Genomic DNA, 19,758 nt, shown 5'->3' on the forward strand with positions numbered 1-19,758 from the left:
TTTAAATGTACACTGTATTTATATGAATAATATATACTCTATTGACGAGTTTTTTTTCTTCTCGCTAGACCACTGGTAGCAAATAGAATTTCAAAATTTTTTTTGCTATCCCGAGATTTATTAATATATATATATATATATATTTGTGTGTGCGTGTGAGCACATAAGCATGTGTGCGCATATGTATAGTTGCATGTATGCACGAGTGTATGTGTGTGTGTGTATCATAATATACTGTTCTGAGACAGAAAGATCAACAAAATAAGTACTCTATCTGGTGAGAGATAAATATTTATTTAAAGGACAATACATGTCTTTAAGTGCTACTAATAGTATCAATATGTTGAGAAATATTTCAAGCATATTCATCAAACACAAACCACATATCATAACGAACTAAAAAATTGGATGAGAGAAGAAACGCGAAAAAGCTGAGAAGACAGGATATACAAAACACGTCAGGTTAAAAAAACGGAAAACGAAAAGCAAAAAAAAAAAAAAAAGGCAAAACTAAAATGTAGAAAGTAATAAAAGTTAAAAGAGTTATCTTCCTTAGACCTTAAATTATAAGGCTGGAAAAATATCAACAAGTTAATCAAGTATTATCTAATTTCAAGGCTGTGTCTAAAAGATTAACTGCAATAAGGTTAGTGTCTTCTATTTTCCTGAAATTATTTAATCAAATTTTCCATAAATTTATCATACCTATGACTGTTCAAATTTCTTAATAAAATCAGTCCATCATCACGATATAATCATATAATCAGGATGCATAAGAAGTGAATACAGATTTATTACTTCCATATGATTTCTCTATGATTACAGCCGTTTCGTAATTTTTTCAGTCTAGTATTATTTATTTTCAACATTCCCTATTATATATGTACATTTTATATCAATATTTATACTTAGCATTATATGATTGTATGTTATATAGAAATATACTTAAGAGAAACTTTCATAGATCATATATATATCGGAGCATCATCTTTCAACTCACTGAGTTGTATCCATGATGCTGCAGAGGTAGAATACACAGCGAGACTGAAGCTGCGGTAAAACAATGATGTATGTCGCTCAGAAATGTTTATCACATGTCGCTCAGAAATGTGTATGGCGTGTACCCTTACATAGTATAAATAAAATACTTTAAAACACGTATGCGGTCGCCTTCTAGAAGTAAGAGCTATATCTCTCTCACATCATATCCAACCGTCTAAAACATGAAACAGTAGATAGACACTGTAGGCCTGGTTTAGAAAACTAATGATGTAATCGTCCCTGGCGTGATGTCTTTATATGAGTTCAATGAAGGTGATGCAGTGCTAAACAAGAACAACAACATATACGCAAAAGCAAAACCATAAATACCCTCAAAATTATTAATAAATTGTGCTTCATTTTAAATGTCTATATCTCAAACATCAAAATAATTAAAATTCCATGTTCGTTGATTGGCTTCGAATACATGTTTTGGCCTTGTGTCGTATCCAAATTGTAAACAGTCATCTTTTAGAAGAACCTCTAATTGATTTAAAACATCCATCGGTACTGTACTATAAGCGTAAGACATTGCTTCACTTTTGATGACTTTTAAACTTTTATCATTTCTTGAAACCAGACTGGCATCTTTAATAGTATCGAAAAATTCTTGTTGAGTTACAAATAATGTCTGGTTATTGGTAAAAGGGAAATCTAAATCCATACTGACGAATCCTCGAATCTGAGCTCTTCGCCATGTGCGGCGCAAAATCTGAAAATTTAAGAAACATGAGTATAATAAATAGAGAATATTATATTGGTTTCAAATTTTGGCACAAGGCTAGAAATTTCGGGCAAGGGGCTAAGTCGATTACATCGACTCCACACTCAACTGGTGCTTATTTTATCGACCTCTAAAACATGAAAGGCAAAATCGACCTTGACGGAGTTTGAACATAGACGGACGAAATGCCGCATAGCAATCTTCCCGACGTGCTTAAAGGTTCCACCAGTTCGCCGCCCTAATAGTGCGTATATTGAAGAATACGAACATTGACAACAACATCAATTAAACATTTTTACTAAGCACAATGGCTTATATTTAAACAAGAAAAAGGTGCACACATTAGAACTCAGATTTTTATACAACCATTAGTAGCAGAGTGGTCTAAGTTGAAATTGGGTTGCATCCTAGTTTTCTCGGTAGCTTAACTATTGTTACAGAGTGATCAACTGAACATAATGGCCATCTCTATATGTAAAATGGGAATTTATTAAATAATAAAAAGTGCCGATTTTAGGGCACAGTAGGAAATGAAACTGCTTCTCATTCATGCTTTTAATGATTTTGTGTGCCAGTAAACAAGGATAAAAACAGCTTACAGATGCAGCTTTTTGTGAGCTTGCCTTTAGCCTATGATACTCTCGCTAATTAAAAAAGAAAGTAAACCAATTCATTACTTAATTTGCGGCGGATTATTTAAGTAGGTCACTATTTTCAAGTAAAGATATACAAGGCTTGTCACTTACTTGCGAGAAATCCATACATGTATTCTTCTTGGTATGAAAGGCGTAGTCAACGACAGCTGTAAGATCATCTTCAACCCTTTCAGTTACCAAATTTTCGACTGGCATTCTATGACTTTCACCAATTTCTTCAAACATTAAATTCAAATCAGGGACAAAAGTCTCGAGTTTCCCTATGATATCATACTTGATATCACAGGTACCACACAGATCATGCATCATACCAAAATGATAATTTTTTTTTACATTGTTCTGATTTGAATGGATAACATAACGCAAAAATTCTTCAAAAGTTACATCAAGAGGACATGTAATACTTGAATTTTTAACCACACTTTTCCTGAAAGTTTTAATAATATAAGTACACAGGGTTTTAAACATTTGTCGTGGCATAAACATTTTGTCGAGATAACCTGAAAAAAGGCGTGTATAAGGATCCCGGACAAAAACTACTTTCTTGTAAGCCCTCAAGACTGCGGCATTTTCTCTGGGATGAGTCGAAAGGAGATCTATTGGCAACACGTGTATTTTGGTTGGTGCTATATCATACGGACTAGAAACATTCGGATATTTCCCATTGAGAATCAACATAAGGCGTTTAAAGAATGTGCAACCAACTTTAGGGATGTAGCAGAATACCATTTTATGTTGGTGGTTCACAAGCATCAGATAATTAAGTGGAGGGTGTCTGAGACCACGTCGCTGACATTGACCATTTAATAATTGTTTCCGTTTAAAGTTTTGCTCTCTCGTTGCGTTCGATGAAAATAGCCCTTTTCTTTTGTTGGCTAAATTTCTTGAAAATTTAAGGCCTTTTGATAGTAAATGTGGTGTTTTTGTTAGTAGTTTCTCCTTGATGGGATTTGTTTGAAATGATTTGCTATTAATTGTTTCCCTGAGCTTCAGTTGATATGTGTTAGTTAACTCTCTTGGGATTGTCGCCGATCCTGCAATGATCTGTTGATAGAATCAAGAGTCAAAACTAAATCCTTTTCCAATGTATAGACAGAAAAAAAAAGTAGCACATTATCAGCATAATTGCGGAAATACACATAGACACACTTACATACACAATTTATTTGATTGTCTATAAAATTGTTAGTGATAAACATGAGGGTATACATACTGAGTGAATGTAAAACATTTAAGATTGTAAAGGTCTTTGTCTAATATATTTCCTGCAAGCAGAGAAATAAGTTTTTAGTTTTCTTTCCTGAAGTTAAAGAGAGTTTAAAAGAAACTTTAAACAATTTCAAAATAAATAATAACAACAAAACATGAATATAAAAGTAAAAGATAAAGACAAAAAAAAATATATATAATAGAACTGTGCTTAATGTGCATCATCCCACTCACTTCCTTCTGCCTTTATTAGCAGACAATGCTCCATTTCCGTATATCTAAATTTACTCTCACACACACACACACACACACACACACACACACACACACACACATACACACACACACACACACACACACACACACACACACACACACACACACACACACACACACACACACACACACACACACACACACACACACACACACACACATATATCAGAGAGAATTTAAAGTAAGTTATTGATGAGAGCAGGGAAAACAAAGCTCCATTCTCATATCATTTCAGTCGTAATATGTATTTCATTAAAGGGGACGAGCTGGCAGAAACGTTAGCACGTCGGGCGAAATGCTTAGCGGGATTTCGTCTGCCGTTACGCTCTGAGTTCAAATTCCGCCGAGGTCGACTTTGCCTTTCATCTTTTCGGGGTCGATAAATTAAGTACCAGTTACGCACTGGAGTCGGTGGAATCGACTTAATCCCTTTGTCTGTCCTTGTTTGTCCCCTCTATGGTTAGCCCCGTGTGGGCAATAAAGAAATAAGAAACGTTAGCGCGCCGGGCGAAATGCTTAGCGGCATTTCGTCTGTCTTTACGTTGTGAGATTTTGTCTGCCGTTACGTTCTGAGTTCAAATTCCGCCGAGGTCGACTATACTTTTCCTCCTTTCGAGGTTGATAAATTAAGTACCAGTTGCGTACTGGGATCGATCTAATCGACTGGTCCCCTCCTCCAAAATTTCGGGCCTTGTGCCTAGTGTAGAAAGGAATATGCATTTCACTGATGTCTGAGGGATGGGAATATTCTATCTCTGAGCAAAAGGCTGCTATTATGTTTTGCACTGCCTATTATTCTAAGATCAAATTTTACTTGTGGATTGTCTTATAGGATTAAAAAAAACAAAAAAACAATCCATTACTCATAGTGAAATGTTCACTTGAAACTTTCTGTAGTTTGTAATTTGCATGTTTGCGAAATTCCTTACTTTCTGAACAACTATGTACTTCATTACATGTTCAGTGTCCTTACTTTATGTTTTGGGACAACAAACTAATCGCTATTCTCTGGATTTTGTTTTTCCAGTTTATTACTTATCGCTTGCTTATCCATTAATAAGATAAACGTCATTGCTGTTGTTTAACTCCAGTGTAGGTCTGATATCTTGTTTCTAGTCTCAGAGTCATCTTTTTTAAAGAACAGGATGTCGTTTGTGGATATGATCAAAATACTACAATTAATATGTTCAATAGTGCGCTCTATGATTTGTATCGAACACAAGCTACGAAACTAGATGATTTTGGAGACGTAATGGTTATGATTACAATAAATTCGAATGAAGACCTAGATGAAAATTGGGACCCGTTGGTTACTCATTTCTGATTTCCAATCCTGGACTGCAACTATAAGAAGTTATATAGTCGATCATATCATATAAACCAATCGTTTACTTTTCACTACAAGGTTACTTGTATTCCATACACTTTACATTATCCAAAATAATGTTGTACATTGTATTGTTAATTGAGTAACAAAGGAGTACATGGCATTATTACAGATAATGTTAGAACTGAGCTTAAATCAATTAAAAAAAAATTTATGACTGAAAATCGTTCAGATAATAATCTATGTTACCCACGAATATCTGAATGAGCCTGGGATTTTCTGACTGAAAAAATAAAACATTCACATCAGGACCTCATTAGTTTGTAAACAGTGAAATACTAAATTTCATGCAATTTCCATAGACACGATGATTCTTATGAACTCATTCTCGTAAACGCTTTCAAATGTCAATCCTGGCACAATGATGGTTACTTATATTATTAACAATGAGTTGGAGAAAGATAAATTTCAATACAATCTTAAAATTTGACCTTGTACTACAGCTGGTTGTTGGTGCAATTTGATAATTCTTGCATGCATAAAATCAAATGACCGAATTTGATTATTAATAAATTCAGTATTCCAGTTGTATCATGTATTAGTCAGAATGGAGACCACACAACACGATCTGTGTGCAGAAAATGGAATCCATCTGATTCCATTTTCTAGCCTTCTTAAACTTTCCTTTGAGAAAAATAAATTAATTAGCTAAGTAATTATTTAACATTGTGATGCAAGTTCGACAGAATAATTTAGCCATGTTCGAGATTTTATACATTATAAATAGTTTTAAGCTCATACTCTCTCTCTCCCTCTTTCTTTCTCTCTCTCTCTCTCTCTCTCTCTCTCTCTCTCTCTCTCTCTCTCTCTCTTTCTGAAGAAAAGGAAAGAGTACATCTTCTTAAAGACTAGAAACTAATCAAATGGGCTCCGTTTCCTGCACATGAATAGTGTAGTCCTTAGTCGGAATAATATATGATATAACTGGAATACAGGATTTATTAATTGCACTCAGTCATTTGATTAGATACACGCAAGAGTGATAGAATAGCAACAATTAGGCTAATCGTTTAACAAACCAGATACAGTACATATTCAAATTTTACGATTATTTTGGGTTCAAATTTTGTTACAACGCTAGCAATTTCGGGTTAGGGGTTATGTCGATTACATCAACTCCAGTGTTCAACTGGTACTTATTTTATCGACCTTTAAAGGATGAAAAGTATAGTCGACAACCGCAGAATTTGAACTCAGAACGTAAAGACGGACGAAATGCCGCTAAGTAATTTTCCCGGCGTGTCAACGATTCTACCAGCTTGCTGCCTTAAATTTTACATTTATATTAGAATCTATCTCTCTTCTACTTGCTGTTAATAGTATAAGTAACCATCATCATATCAAGGTCGACGTTTAAAATTTTTTTCTAGAATTTTTCATGTTAAAAATGACTGGAAGAAAAATGGTTAATTTTATGAATCTTAGTACTTCATTATTTAGAGTTCAGATAAATGAAACGATATATATGTATCTTATCTCGATAAGATGTTTTCCTTTCTGTCACGTCTCAAAATCCTGGTCTTATAAACCACAAGAAGCTCCAGAATATATTTTCATTTTAACAAGAAATATTATATTATAAAACAGAAGCGGATCTCCGTCTGTCTGTCCGCCACAACATTTATAAGAAGGGAGGCAAAGAAGAGGAGAAATCAAAATATACGTCACAACATATTTTTGGACGAAGAGAAGTAATATATATACACGTCACAACGTATTTTTAGAAGGAGAGAAGAAAAAGGTGATGTTGAAAGAAAAAATACAGTGAGAGAGAGAGAGAGAAAAAAATAAAGAGAGAAAGAGATAGTGAAAGTGTGAAAGCTAGATAGATAGGTATTGTTGTCACCATAATAACTAACAAGTTTTAATTTAAAACATGGGAATTTTGAGTGCAAGTCTGTCAATATGCAGCAACATATTTCAAAATGGCTATATGTATATATAATATATATAGTTTTTTTTGTTTGTATGTGTATTTGTGTGTATTTCAGTATATAGACAATGCAACACAAACTTAAAGATACTTTCACTTTGAATAGAAGAAAGGAAAGAAAACAAGTTGTTGTTCACAGAGAAATACAGTGAGAGAGAGAGAGAGAAAAAAAGAGAGCGAGAGAAAAAAAAGAGAGAAAGTGTGTGTGTGTGTATGTGTGTGAAGGATAGATAGTTAAGTAGTGTTGTCACCATAGTAACAAGCAAGTTTTGATTAAAAATGTGGGCATTTTAAGTGCAACTCTATCAACACAACACAAACTTCAAAAATAGCTATGTGTGAATACAACCACCACACCCAAACACCTTCTACACGTTTCTTTAGTTGTTTATGTGTATTTGTGTGTGTGTGTGTGTGTGTGTGTGTGTGTGTGTGTGTGTGTGTGTGTGTGTATGTGTGTGTGTGTGTGTGTGTTTCAAGACACAGACAACGCAACACAGATTTAAAAACATACTTTCACTTTCAACAATTTGTGAAGCTACGTGCATGATTAACAAATATTTATACCAGCAGCGTTGCTACAGAAACGACCTAGTAAATTATTGCACGCAGAAATTCCTTTTTGTGATTTAATTTAAACTGTCTTATGTTCAGTTATTGTTCAGGTGGTCGAATGTTTTTTTTCTTTCTGTGGTCAATAAAATAAATACTAATAAAATGTCAACGCAGATAAATCTATAATTCATCATCTTACAAATTCATCTTTGCCTTGAGTATATATGCCACACGAATTAATGACTGGAACATGTTTGTTACACACTCGTTTATCATTCTACAAAGAAACAGTTAATTATATATTGCAAATGTAAACCAAAGAACTTTAGTTTTTCTGTATATAGACGATGGCAACGCTGTGTGTTCAAGATATGCTTTTCGCTCAGTTCAATCATATTGCGAGGCACTTAGGAAAGTGTTATCTATCATAGCTTCGCGTTGATCAGTGCGTTCTGAGTGAATCCGAGATAGAAAACGTGTGGGGAGAGTGTATGTATGTATACTTGCAAAAGGTTTTCGAGTTCAAAATATGTGCTTGTTTTGTCATCTAGATTCCAAGAATCTTCCTTACAGGAAGATATCAAATAATTACAAGTAGAAGAGAACTTACATACATACATACACACATACCCTGTTGTTGATGTTGATGTTTCAATGAAAGAGACTTGGATCTAGGTTAGAAACAGGCTCTTTCTCTATTGGCAAGAAATCTTGAAATAAAACTGAACAATGACATACGTACGTACATACATACATACATACATACATACATACATATATATATATATATATATATGTTGATAGACAGGACAACAAAAGAAAGAGAGAGACCTCGATATTATGTAAATAGAGGAATTTATCTGTAAAAATATGTGACACTTATTCGGTAGCCATGATAAAACTCCGAGTTTCGGATGCCGGTGTCAGTTACAACATCCATTGGAAGATCTTAGCCAAGTGTAAACCTTACACCAGCGGCAGCGGAAGGTGCGGTCTATGTGATATAGGAAGATGGCTCATCTGGAAAGGTAGCTTAGACCCCACCACATGTCTAAATTCAAGAACTGAACTTTTCGGATCATGTCCACATGTGGCTAAATATTTGCTACGCTTTTAGTCCTCCTGTGTTTACTGATAGGACTTACTTTTTATATTGTGTCTATGTATAAGCATTTTATCTCTCTTTTATTTTTTTACATATTTATAGAGATAACGATTTGTATATTTTCCACACATATTTTTTCTGTATTCTCCCCTCCACCCTGCTTTTTACCTGTGCGTCTATAGACGTGTACATGGAACCTTATGTGCGCGTTTGTGAATGTGTGCGTGTGTGAGGGTACGTGCGTATATAGATGTATGTGCGTGCATGCGGAAATATGCGCATATAGACGCGTTTTAGCCCTATAGCTTTTTCACACTTTCTTCTGTATTTGGCTTTTAACCCTGTGAATTTTTTTTTGCGTGCATGTGTATGGGTGCGAGGGTGTTGAGCACGTGTGTGTGTGGATGTGTATGCAGGTATATATATGTAAATGTATATATATATATATATATATATAGTTTTTGGCGAGTATGTGGGTGAGAATGTGTGTGTTTCAAGCGAGGGGGATTTGAGTATATACATATAGGCGAATGTATGGATTGGTGCGCTTACGCGAATACTATAGACTTTTCTACTCCCTTACCTTTACTCCCTCCCCTTACTCAGCGGTCTATAGCTATTTTATCTTAATAACGGTCAACCACACAGTAATTTCCCTTTGTTTTGGTATGCTGAGTGTTTCACTTCGAGGTCTTCTTTGAGGTATGCTTGTGCGGCTGATTTGGGGTTGTATGAGAGGTCATCAGGCAGAGAGTACTTCCTGAGTGGCTCACTTCCAACATGTAAGATATTGCTTTCTTCACTTTTCAGCACTAAGTTAATGTATTTACTTTTGCTGCTGCTGCTGCTGTTGTTTACAAGTGTTGTCTAAGACAGACTATGCGACATTAGAAAGGCTGTCCGTACTGATCTCAAGCCTTTTCCTCCTTTATTACTTCTTACGTAAAGCTATTGATATCACTATTTTTGTGGATATTTCTAGTTGATGTTAGAATCTTGCGGGTTTTAATGTCTACGGTGTGGATTTCTTCAACAGACCAGTCAAGTATCCCAAATGCTGGAATCAGATCTGGTACTGTAAAGGCATTGCAGGGTATTGTCTTGTTGTAAGAGGAGAGTTCGGACTACCATATGTTTCTTAGTCAGGTTTGATATTCATGGGTCAGTCTATCTTTATTCACAGTACCTTGGTATGATGTATTTCCATCAATGCCAGCATTCTTTGCGTATGTACACACACACACACACAGATATACACACATACTCGCACGCACATACGCACAAATATCTGGGATGTTATAGCCCTCCCTTTATCATTGAAATGATATATACTCTAGACCGTCACACACAAAACCAACGTGGAAAATATATGACGGCATCAACAATAAAAGAGTCCCAATACATGCCATTCTAGCAACCATAGACTCCATTCTTCGCTGTATGCTTAAATAAAAAATGCTCAGCATCTTTTGAAGGAACAACACTAAATGCTGGTCGCCAAATTTATGTTGTAGAAAAGAACAACACTTCCCGAATAGTGTATGATACACATCCGTTCTCTTACCATTTTTTCAAGAAACCTCTCCACTCCTCTGTTTAACATAGACAGCCTTATTGGCAGATAACATTACGATCATATATTTAACTATTATTAGAAACTGCGACGCAAGTACTCCACAATATTCGAATCACATAGAAACTTGGTTCCTCAAAACAGACTTAATGTAGTACCTATCAAATCTATTATTTTCTTTCTTACCAGCAACGCCAGCTTACATCGAATATAATACAACCATCCAGGTATTCGAACATCACACTCACATTTACTCAGAAAACAAAACTATTAAGAGTTACATAGAAGCCATCACGTCTTCAACAACATAGAACACTTATAGAAATCAACACTTATAGAAATCATAATTGCTTCAGATTTTGATACAAGATTCAATAATGTTTTAGGGGGAAGGGGTTAGTCAATTACATCGACTCCATATCCAACTGGTATTTATTTTGTCGACCATGAAAGGATTAAAGGCAAAGTCGACCACAGCGAATTTTGAACTCGAACGTAAAGAGGAATGGAATGTCGTTATGCATTTTTTTCGGCGAGCTAACGATTCTAGCAGCTCACCGCCTTATATAGAAAACAAAATAATGAAAGCAAAATGACTCACAAATTCACGTAACACAATCGACAATGAGGCACAAGCAATATTGTGTCTTCACAATAATCCACAGTAAATATAAAGAACATAAGACAATGCGCTATGCACCGTAAGTTGTTCTCTGACAACATCTACAAACCAATTACAAAACGAAAAAAAACTACAAAAAACGAAGAACTACCTGGACCACAAAAGGCACAATATAGCAGCCCCCCATTACATGAAACTCTAGCTTCAAAAATCCAGGTCGTACATAAATACAATTTTTGAAAAATTAGAACAAACTATATGCCAAAACACCATCTCTTCCATTTAGTTTAGGCACAGAAAAACATTAGACCACATATACACAGGAATAACTACGATGTCACTTGCCTCACTGGCTGCTCATGCAATCCTGAGATACACCTCACCAATAATAGCTGAATAAGATTATTCTGACCGGGTTTACATGGCCCGCCCTCCTTCGTTGTTCCTGTCATCAAAATCTATGGGTATACACATATTGACTTGTCAGCAGAGAGAGTGCAATATAGGAAGATGGTCAGGTCACACACTCTATACAATTATTATTACATATCGAAGTATAGATGGAAACAAGACATAACTGGGAACAGGGATCTGTGAGACGCGCCTCGTCCTTCGGTTGACTATCTGAGTGGAGCTCGATCAGGGCTGATCTCGTATTACACAAATTCACTACCACTGAAACCAACAAATATTTCGAGATAATGACGGAACCTCAGTGTAGTTGCACGATTTATAAGAAATTGTTGCCAAATATCCCTTAAACTACACTCTTCCGTCTTAAAATGTATGGTTTGGTCGTCGGTCGTAGATATGCACTGTCAAAACAAATCTAGGATTTAAAAAACACGACGATATTATTATTGTTGGATATTTTGAAGCTTCATGGCCCCTGTAGTTTTTGAAATACAAGAGTAAGGAAAAATGTAAGTGCATTTGAAATGCAGTTAAAGCTGAAAAATAAAAAAAAAATTACCTTCGGTGACCATCTGCTGGGCAATTGTAAAACAGTGAGCGGGTTGCCTAAAAACCCTGAAAATAAATAAGAATTGTTGGAATTTAGATCGATAGTTCAAATTTGCTGAACACAATAGAATAATCAAGAAAGTGGGTATCACGTCAGACGAGATGATATTTCATATTGTTAGGTAAGGATTTTACTTCAAATTAATCCAATCTCGCTAAACTAAATCTTAGATAACATTGCAGTCTTATAGCTTCTATATGTAAAAAGATATTGAGGGAAATATTCTGTGTCAGTAATATATAAAATATATGAGTATACATTGTACAAAACGAAAGGTTACACAAAAGTAGAATTACATATATTACTTTACTCCCACTTTCTTTCCACTCATCGCAGATCATCATTCAACACCTTCGATGTATTATAGAAATATTTCGAAGCCTGCGCTTTCATATATAGGAAGTATTCTAAAAGCATTTGAAGACTTAATTAGAATTAAACTAGCTAAATACTCTATGAATTAATTGAACATTTAATTTAAGCATGCAGAGATTGGAACATCACGTCCAGTGAATATATCTGTGGTATCCCAGACAAATACTCAAGGCTGTACTGATGAAGATACCAGACTCTCATTTCCTAATCCCTTAACCTCATTGACTGCATTATTAACCTCACTGACTGGTGCAATATTTTGCTATTATTTAATGTAATGTATGATATGTTTGTCTTTATATGATTTCCGTTATGATTGGCTCATAACAGAGTAGACCTAGATGAGAAGCAGTTCGGTTTCGTGTCCGGAAAAAGTATCACGGATGCAATCTTCATTGTGAAACAGTTGCAAGAGATATACTTGGCTTAGGTTAAACCGCTGTTGCTGGCATTCGTTGATTTGGGAAACACATTTGACAAGGTACCACGATTAGATATTTGGTGGTCACTAAAGAAACTAGGTGTAGACAAATGGATAGTGAGAGCTATATAAACCAAGTAGAATGATGCGGTAAGTAATGTGAGAGTCAACAACGATTGAAGTGACGAATTTGACGTGAGGGAAGGAGTCCATAATATTTCAGTCCTCAGTCCTCTCGCGTTCACCAAAGCCCTACAAGCCATCATAGAAGAGTTCAAGACTGGAAGTTCATGGTAACTTCTATATGCTGATGATCTAGTTTTCATGGTTGCTAAGCTAATGTATACATTTTAAGATCTTTCTGTATTCCTTATTGTTACAAAAAATAATTTCTTTATTTTGGTAACTATAAACAAAGGCATACATCTAAAACACACTCACTGCTCCCAGAGCCACATCGTAGCCAGCTGATTTATAACCATATATTTGTTTTGAAAAAGTAGAAAAACCTCTCAACACGCACATGGGAATGTGGTGTGACATACTCCAACCCCAAAAACAGACCACACAAAATTTTCAAGCATTCAACAACGCCGTTCCTACGCTGTACTGGGTTATGGAAGACCTATGTAGACCTTGTTATGGGGTCCCCTACCAGACCAGTTTGCAGGGTGAATATATCCAGCAACTATAATCTATCATGCTTCCTCTCAATGAAACGTCCCTATATGTCTGTGTCAGCACGGAGGACTACCTCAGTAGAATCAATAGTGCAACCACTCCAACGACCTTGCAGGTTGTGTAGTAGGTCGCATGGATATGGTTTCACACTGCCCATCTATAGACACAGATTTTGCTGTGGAAAATCTATTGAGATTATCTGTGAGAGCGAAGTAGATTTCCGCGAAGTCAACACAAAGGAACTGGGCCTCTTAAAACTAACCTATGACCATAACTACCTAGACAACCGTGACCGAAGTAGATTCTATCTTACCAGATTAGAAAAGGAAAGACCAACTACCATCATCTCGGCAGTGGAGAAAAGCATCACAGAGCGCTGAAGTGGCTGGGCCATGCCAACCTAGAACCTTGAAAATGACAATCAGGTGAAAAGAATTATTGTGCACGCTATAGGAGCCAGCGTGAAAAATCACCTTAAAGAACCACATAGTGAAGTTTAACAAGAAAATTTATATGCGGGTCCAAGCTGCAACCATTTGATGTTGGAATGGCTGGGGATGTGGCCGGCCTCTTCATGATCAGGTAGGACAAAAAAGCTTCAAGAATCTCTAACAATATTGCTTTACTGAAGGTATGTAGACGATATTAATACTCTAGTTAAGACAACACCATGTAACTGTACCAAAGAAATCGAGAGGGGCATAAAGGAGAGCATCTAAAATGTAGCTAACTCCATCCACCAAAGCATCAAGGTAACTATAGATTAGCACATTAGGCATCTTAATAATAAATTCCCTGTCTTTGATACTGAACATTGGTTAGAGACTTAACAACAGAGTGCAGCTCCTCCACTCCTACTACATAAAATCCATAGCTTCTAAATATGTTGCTCACAAGAACTCAGCCTTGTCACACAAAATGAAAATTAACATACTAATAACAGACCTAGTTAGGATAATGAACAACGTGTCCCCCACCCCTATGAGAACCCTATGAAACAAGGAAGCATAAACAGAACTTCATTGCATCGCATGCAATTCTCTGGATATGACCAGAAAAATAGGATTCGGGTTCACAGGGGAGCTACAAAAAAATTAGATAAAATCATATGTAATGATGCCAGTGTTACCCGTCCTAGATAGACGAGTAAAAACTGGAATAGTATACACATTTGTGACAAAACAGACAAAGTGAACACACCGTACAGGGCTGACAAATATGAAGGAGTGATGTTTGTAGAGGCCACACCCTATAGGAAATTAGCCTATAGATTTAGGAAGTCTCTGAGAGAGGCCAAACTCAACATTAAGATCATTGAGAAACCAGGGAGCTCCGTCAGATCACAATTATGCAGGACGTACCCCTTCGAGAACACAACATCTATTAATGAGAACTGCGTAGTATGTAAGATTAACCCTGGCATTAACTGTAAGATTAGAAACGTAGTCTACAACATAAGGTGAAGTGCTTGTAAGGACAGAAACATGACATACATTGGTGAGACATCTAGGAGCATAGAGGAGAGGATAAATTGACTTTGATGGTGGTGGTGGGGAATGATCACAATAAACAGTCCTCTATACTCTGTCAAGATACCAAAGACTAACATGGAGGCACACTGGGCCAAACTGACATTCGCATTTTATCCAAGAACCCGATGGACCCGTCACTTCGACAAATACAAGAGTACGTCCTCTTAAATAAAACGTCCCACGTACTAAATAAGAAATACACGTAGAAGGCAGATATACCTAATACCCACAGAGTATACATACATAGATACATTTATAAATAGGTAGGTAATAAGTAGGTGGGTGGGCGAGTGGATAAATAGGTAAGAAGACAGATAGATATATAGGTAGTACGGACAAACACGCACACAACTAGACAGAAACACACGAACATATATATACACACACACTACACGCACGCATACACACAAAGACACATATGGAGATACACATGCATACATAACAGGTGCACGTACATACACAAGCTCATACACATAAACACGCTCAAACATGCACATATAAGGAGGCAGAAGTACACATACACATGCATACACAAACACTCAGGTAGGCACACACAAATTCGCGAATACGCTCAATATACACACACATACATACACAAACATATGCATGCATACATACGTACATATACATATATACATACACAAACACACACGCACGTTGGCGCGCACACACACGCACACAACAAAATCTTGTATCAAAATAAATAAATGAGTGGAAATTGAACCGGTGAGTGTTTTATATTAAGGCACTATGACTCTCTCCAGACACAACAAAAATTATTTCAACACACGAACAAAAACGAAATTGGCTACATTGTATAGTGTGAATGAAAGTTAATACTCTTCATTTTGCATCACTATACAATACACCTCACATTCTGTGATCGTTTTGAATAATCCTAGTTAATGTGTTGCCTGAACATTTTGATTTTAATTTGACGTAATTAGATATTATATAATGATATGAATGCCCTCTTTCACTTCTATGTTTTACGTTTTTTTCCTGTAACCTCCATTTTCTGTCTTTTTCTCCCTATCACTCTCTTTTTCCTTCTCTATTCCTCGCTCGCTCTCCACATACATACACACATTCATACGAAAGAGCTTATGCACAGGCGCACACACCGAGCAGTAATTACAGCTTGAATTCTACGAGGTATGGACGCGTACAAAGTTTGAATTGTGTCCAAAGGAATTTTTGTCCATTCTTCAGCTAAAACAGTCTCCAGTTCTTGTAGTGATGGTGGCGGAGGATATCGACTCCTTACTTGTTTTTCTAAAATGCACCATAAATGTTCAATGATATTGAGATTTGGGAACTGTGGTGGCCAGATAAGATGTTCAACTTCACTAGAATGTTCATCGTGCCATTCAGTAACTACTTTAGCTGTGTGAATTGATGCATTATTATCCTGAAAGATTGCGTTTCCGTCCGGAAACAGTTCCGCAACCATAGGATGAATTTGACCAGATGAAATGCGTAAATAGTCTTGACTATTAATTCTGCCATAAAAGGAAACCCTTGGGGCGGCGGATTTCCAAGATATAGCCCACCCACCCCGATCATCAGAAATCGTCCTCCATATTTAACAGTTGGAAGAAGACAGTCTGGGTCAAATGCTTCTTTTGGCTGTCTCCACACGTATACTCGGCCGGTGGTCAGAAATAAGGTAAAGGATGACTCGTCCGAGAAAATAACATTGTTCCACTGCTCTAGGGACCAATTCTGTAGGTGTTTACTCCACTCTAAACGCTTTGCAACATTTGTTTTTGAAAATAGTGGTTTTCTGATTGCAGCCTTGCAGTGAAATCCGGCTTTGTGCAGCTCCCGGTGAACAGTTTTTATGGAAACTGGATTCTCAAGGTGATCATTATGCTCTGCAGGAATATTGGGAGCTGTACTTTTGTGATCTTTTCTAACAATTCGCGTAAAAGCCCGACAGTCCCTATCTGAAAATTTGGGTTTTCTTCCGGAGTTTTGTTTCGACGAGAAGGTTTTTCCCGCTCTCTCAAGGGCTATCATTATTTTCGAGACAGTACTTGTTGATACACCTAGCATTTCGGGTGTTTTCGTTACGCTAGCGCCTGCCATACGAGGACCAACAATTTGACCTCTTTGAAAGTCCGATAGATCTGTCATTTTAATGAATATTAATTACCTGTCTCTGATGATATCTGAAAAGAACCAGAAATTTTAGGAAAACATATTAAGCAACACTAATAATAAATCCCAAAACGTAAAAATAAACAAGCTTTTAACGGTTTGATGGATATTTCAAAATTATGATGCTAGGTGTTTCTATTATTTTGTCCAAACCCTGTATATATATATATATATATATATATATATATATATATATATATATATATATATATATATATATATATATATATATATATATATATATATATATATATATATATATATATATATATATATATATATATACATATACATATATATATACATATACATATATATATATATATATATATATATATATATATATATATATATATATATATATATGTATGTATGTATGTATGTATGTATGTATGTATATAATCAAAATAATACTGCACTGACTTGGTGCTTCAACTTAAGTACCTAGTTTAACTGAATTTTAATTACTTCTTAACTCGTCAACCATACTTATATGACACTTCTGGTACTTTAACAGGACGGCAAGAGTAAATATGAAATTTCTTTGAAGGATATCCCCATAAACACTTTAAACCGAATTTAATAGTATTATTCTTCAGATTTTCGTAGATATGTACGTGTTATTGACATTATGTCTAAGTCTAAAAGTTGAGAGGTGGTTATGAAATCATTTTTTTTTTCGTATCTACAGAGCACCCGATATAACTATAATTACTAGTATCCGTCATAACTGTAAATTTGTATTTACATTCCTAGTTAAACATCGGCCTAATAGGGGACAATGAGACCTTTTCCTACAATTGAAATTACCTTTATTATTACTTTCATATTATTTATAATCATAGAACCATTATCGGGGATGCTATTAAAGTTCGTTGGGTTATTATCAAGGATTACGTCGCCACTTCTTTTGTTACTATGATTGGTATTATTAGTTATATTAACTCTCCAGTCATGGTTTTTATCTCTAGCGGTTATACAATCAACGTATATGGGTTGCGTATGGGATAAAGAGGGTACCTCTGGTGGTCTACTGGTGCCATTCACACCAAATATCTGGTCTACACCACTACTGGTTTCGCAGCATATTCATAAGCGTAAGATTCCAGTCTAGTCAAAGATAGGTAATAATCTAGGTTAGCTGATGGGTGCAAGTTCTCGGTTCTCACTACATTATTCACAGTCACGTCTTGTTTACTACTAATATTCAGAATACCCTCATTTCTACGCGTAGACAAATTATTGTTGTTATAATTACAATTTACAAGCAAATCTACAAGCAAATCTACAAGCAAATCATTATCTAAAGGGTTAGAAGGATCTTTAGTACTGTTGATATTTACATCATTAAGATTATTAAAGTTGTTATTAGGGATAAAGTAATATTACTACTATTATTATTAATCTTAGCTGGGTCTAATTGTCTACATGCACTGCAGGTATATTATCTGGCTGGTCTTTATATACCAAGTTTGATATTTGCATAATATTATTATTGTGTATGTATATTATCCCGAGGTGTATATTATGCCTCAATTTAAGTACCTAATTCAACTGAATCTTACTTATACATACATACATATATACATACATACATACTCTCTCCATACACATATATAAAAATAAACAACAGGACATCCAGAGGTGATGCAGTACGACCGTTTCAAGCGGCTCCATTTAATTGAACAGTGCAATCATTACATCAATTTAAATGCAGGGCTATCCTCAGCTGCATAAATAAATAGAATTTTTTTAATCAGTCGGACACATTAATATAATTTTACTTAAATACTCTAATAGAGTAAGAAGACAGACAAACACCATGCTGCCACCACTCCAGCTTAGAATTTAGTAGACATCAGGAAAAAATTGTTTGGGTCATAGCTTGTAACAGATTTTGGTTCAGTTTTAATTTATTAGTCTTGTTTATCAATTACTAAATCTAAGATTAGAGGATTGTGTTTGTTAGGAAAGGGCAGGGCAGAGTTGACAGAACATAGTGGGTTTGGTCATAAAACTTGTCAAGATTATTTTGAAGTAGAATAAAGTAACTGACTATAAGGAGGTTGGGTAGTGGAAGACCTCAAATCAAGATGTTAATTACCAGTTAAAGGAGCAAGACGCTAATAAAACCAATGATGATAATACAGAGGAAATTTGATCATGGGGTACTATAGGTGATTGATTTTAAACAATATTGTTATGTTGTGTAAAGATAAAATTTAGGATTATCAAGAAAGATATAACCAAAAAAAAAAAATTTTGTTTACATACCAAAATTTTCAACAATACAGAAAATCACATAGAATTAGTTTAATATGCATTCATATACTTAATTATTTACTTATTAGGTGGTATATATAAAGACTGATCCCGGTATCTACAAATGGAATACTGGAGCGATAAAACATGCTAACTATATATCAATTATAAGCTAAGAGGTATAAGTTGTGAAGTTACCGGTGCTATTATATACAAGCT

At 35.4% G+C, this 19,758-nt stretch overlaps 1 protein-coding gene across 1 annotated transcript; it reads right to left on the reverse strand.

Moving 5' to 3' along the window:
• Positions 1-273: 273 nt before the first annotated feature.
• LOC149129018 (carbohydrate sulfotransferase 11-like) lies at positions 274-12,105 on the reverse strand. Its single transcript, XM_089346834.1, has 3 exons — positions 12,055-12,105; positions 2,512-3,465; positions 274-1,753 (listed from the first exon to the last, which is right to left on the reverse strand). The coding sequence occupies exons 2-3, from the start codon at positions 3,172-3,174 to the stop codon at positions 1,418-1,420; spliced, it is 999 nt and encodes a 332-aa protein (XP_089202960.1). The 5' UTR covers positions 3,175-3,465; positions 12,055-12,105; the 3' UTR covers positions 274-1,417.
• Positions 12,106-19,758: the final 7,653 nt, after the last annotated feature.

This window comes from Octopus bimaculoides, unplaced genomic scaffold, assembly GCF_046866305.1.
Source record: "Octopus bimaculoides isolate indiv1 unplaced genomic scaffold, ASM4686630v1 contig206, whole genome shotgun sequence".
Classification (NCBI taxonomy): Eukaryota; Metazoa; Mollusca; class Cephalopoda; order Octopoda; family Octopodidae; genus Octopus; species Octopus bimaculoides.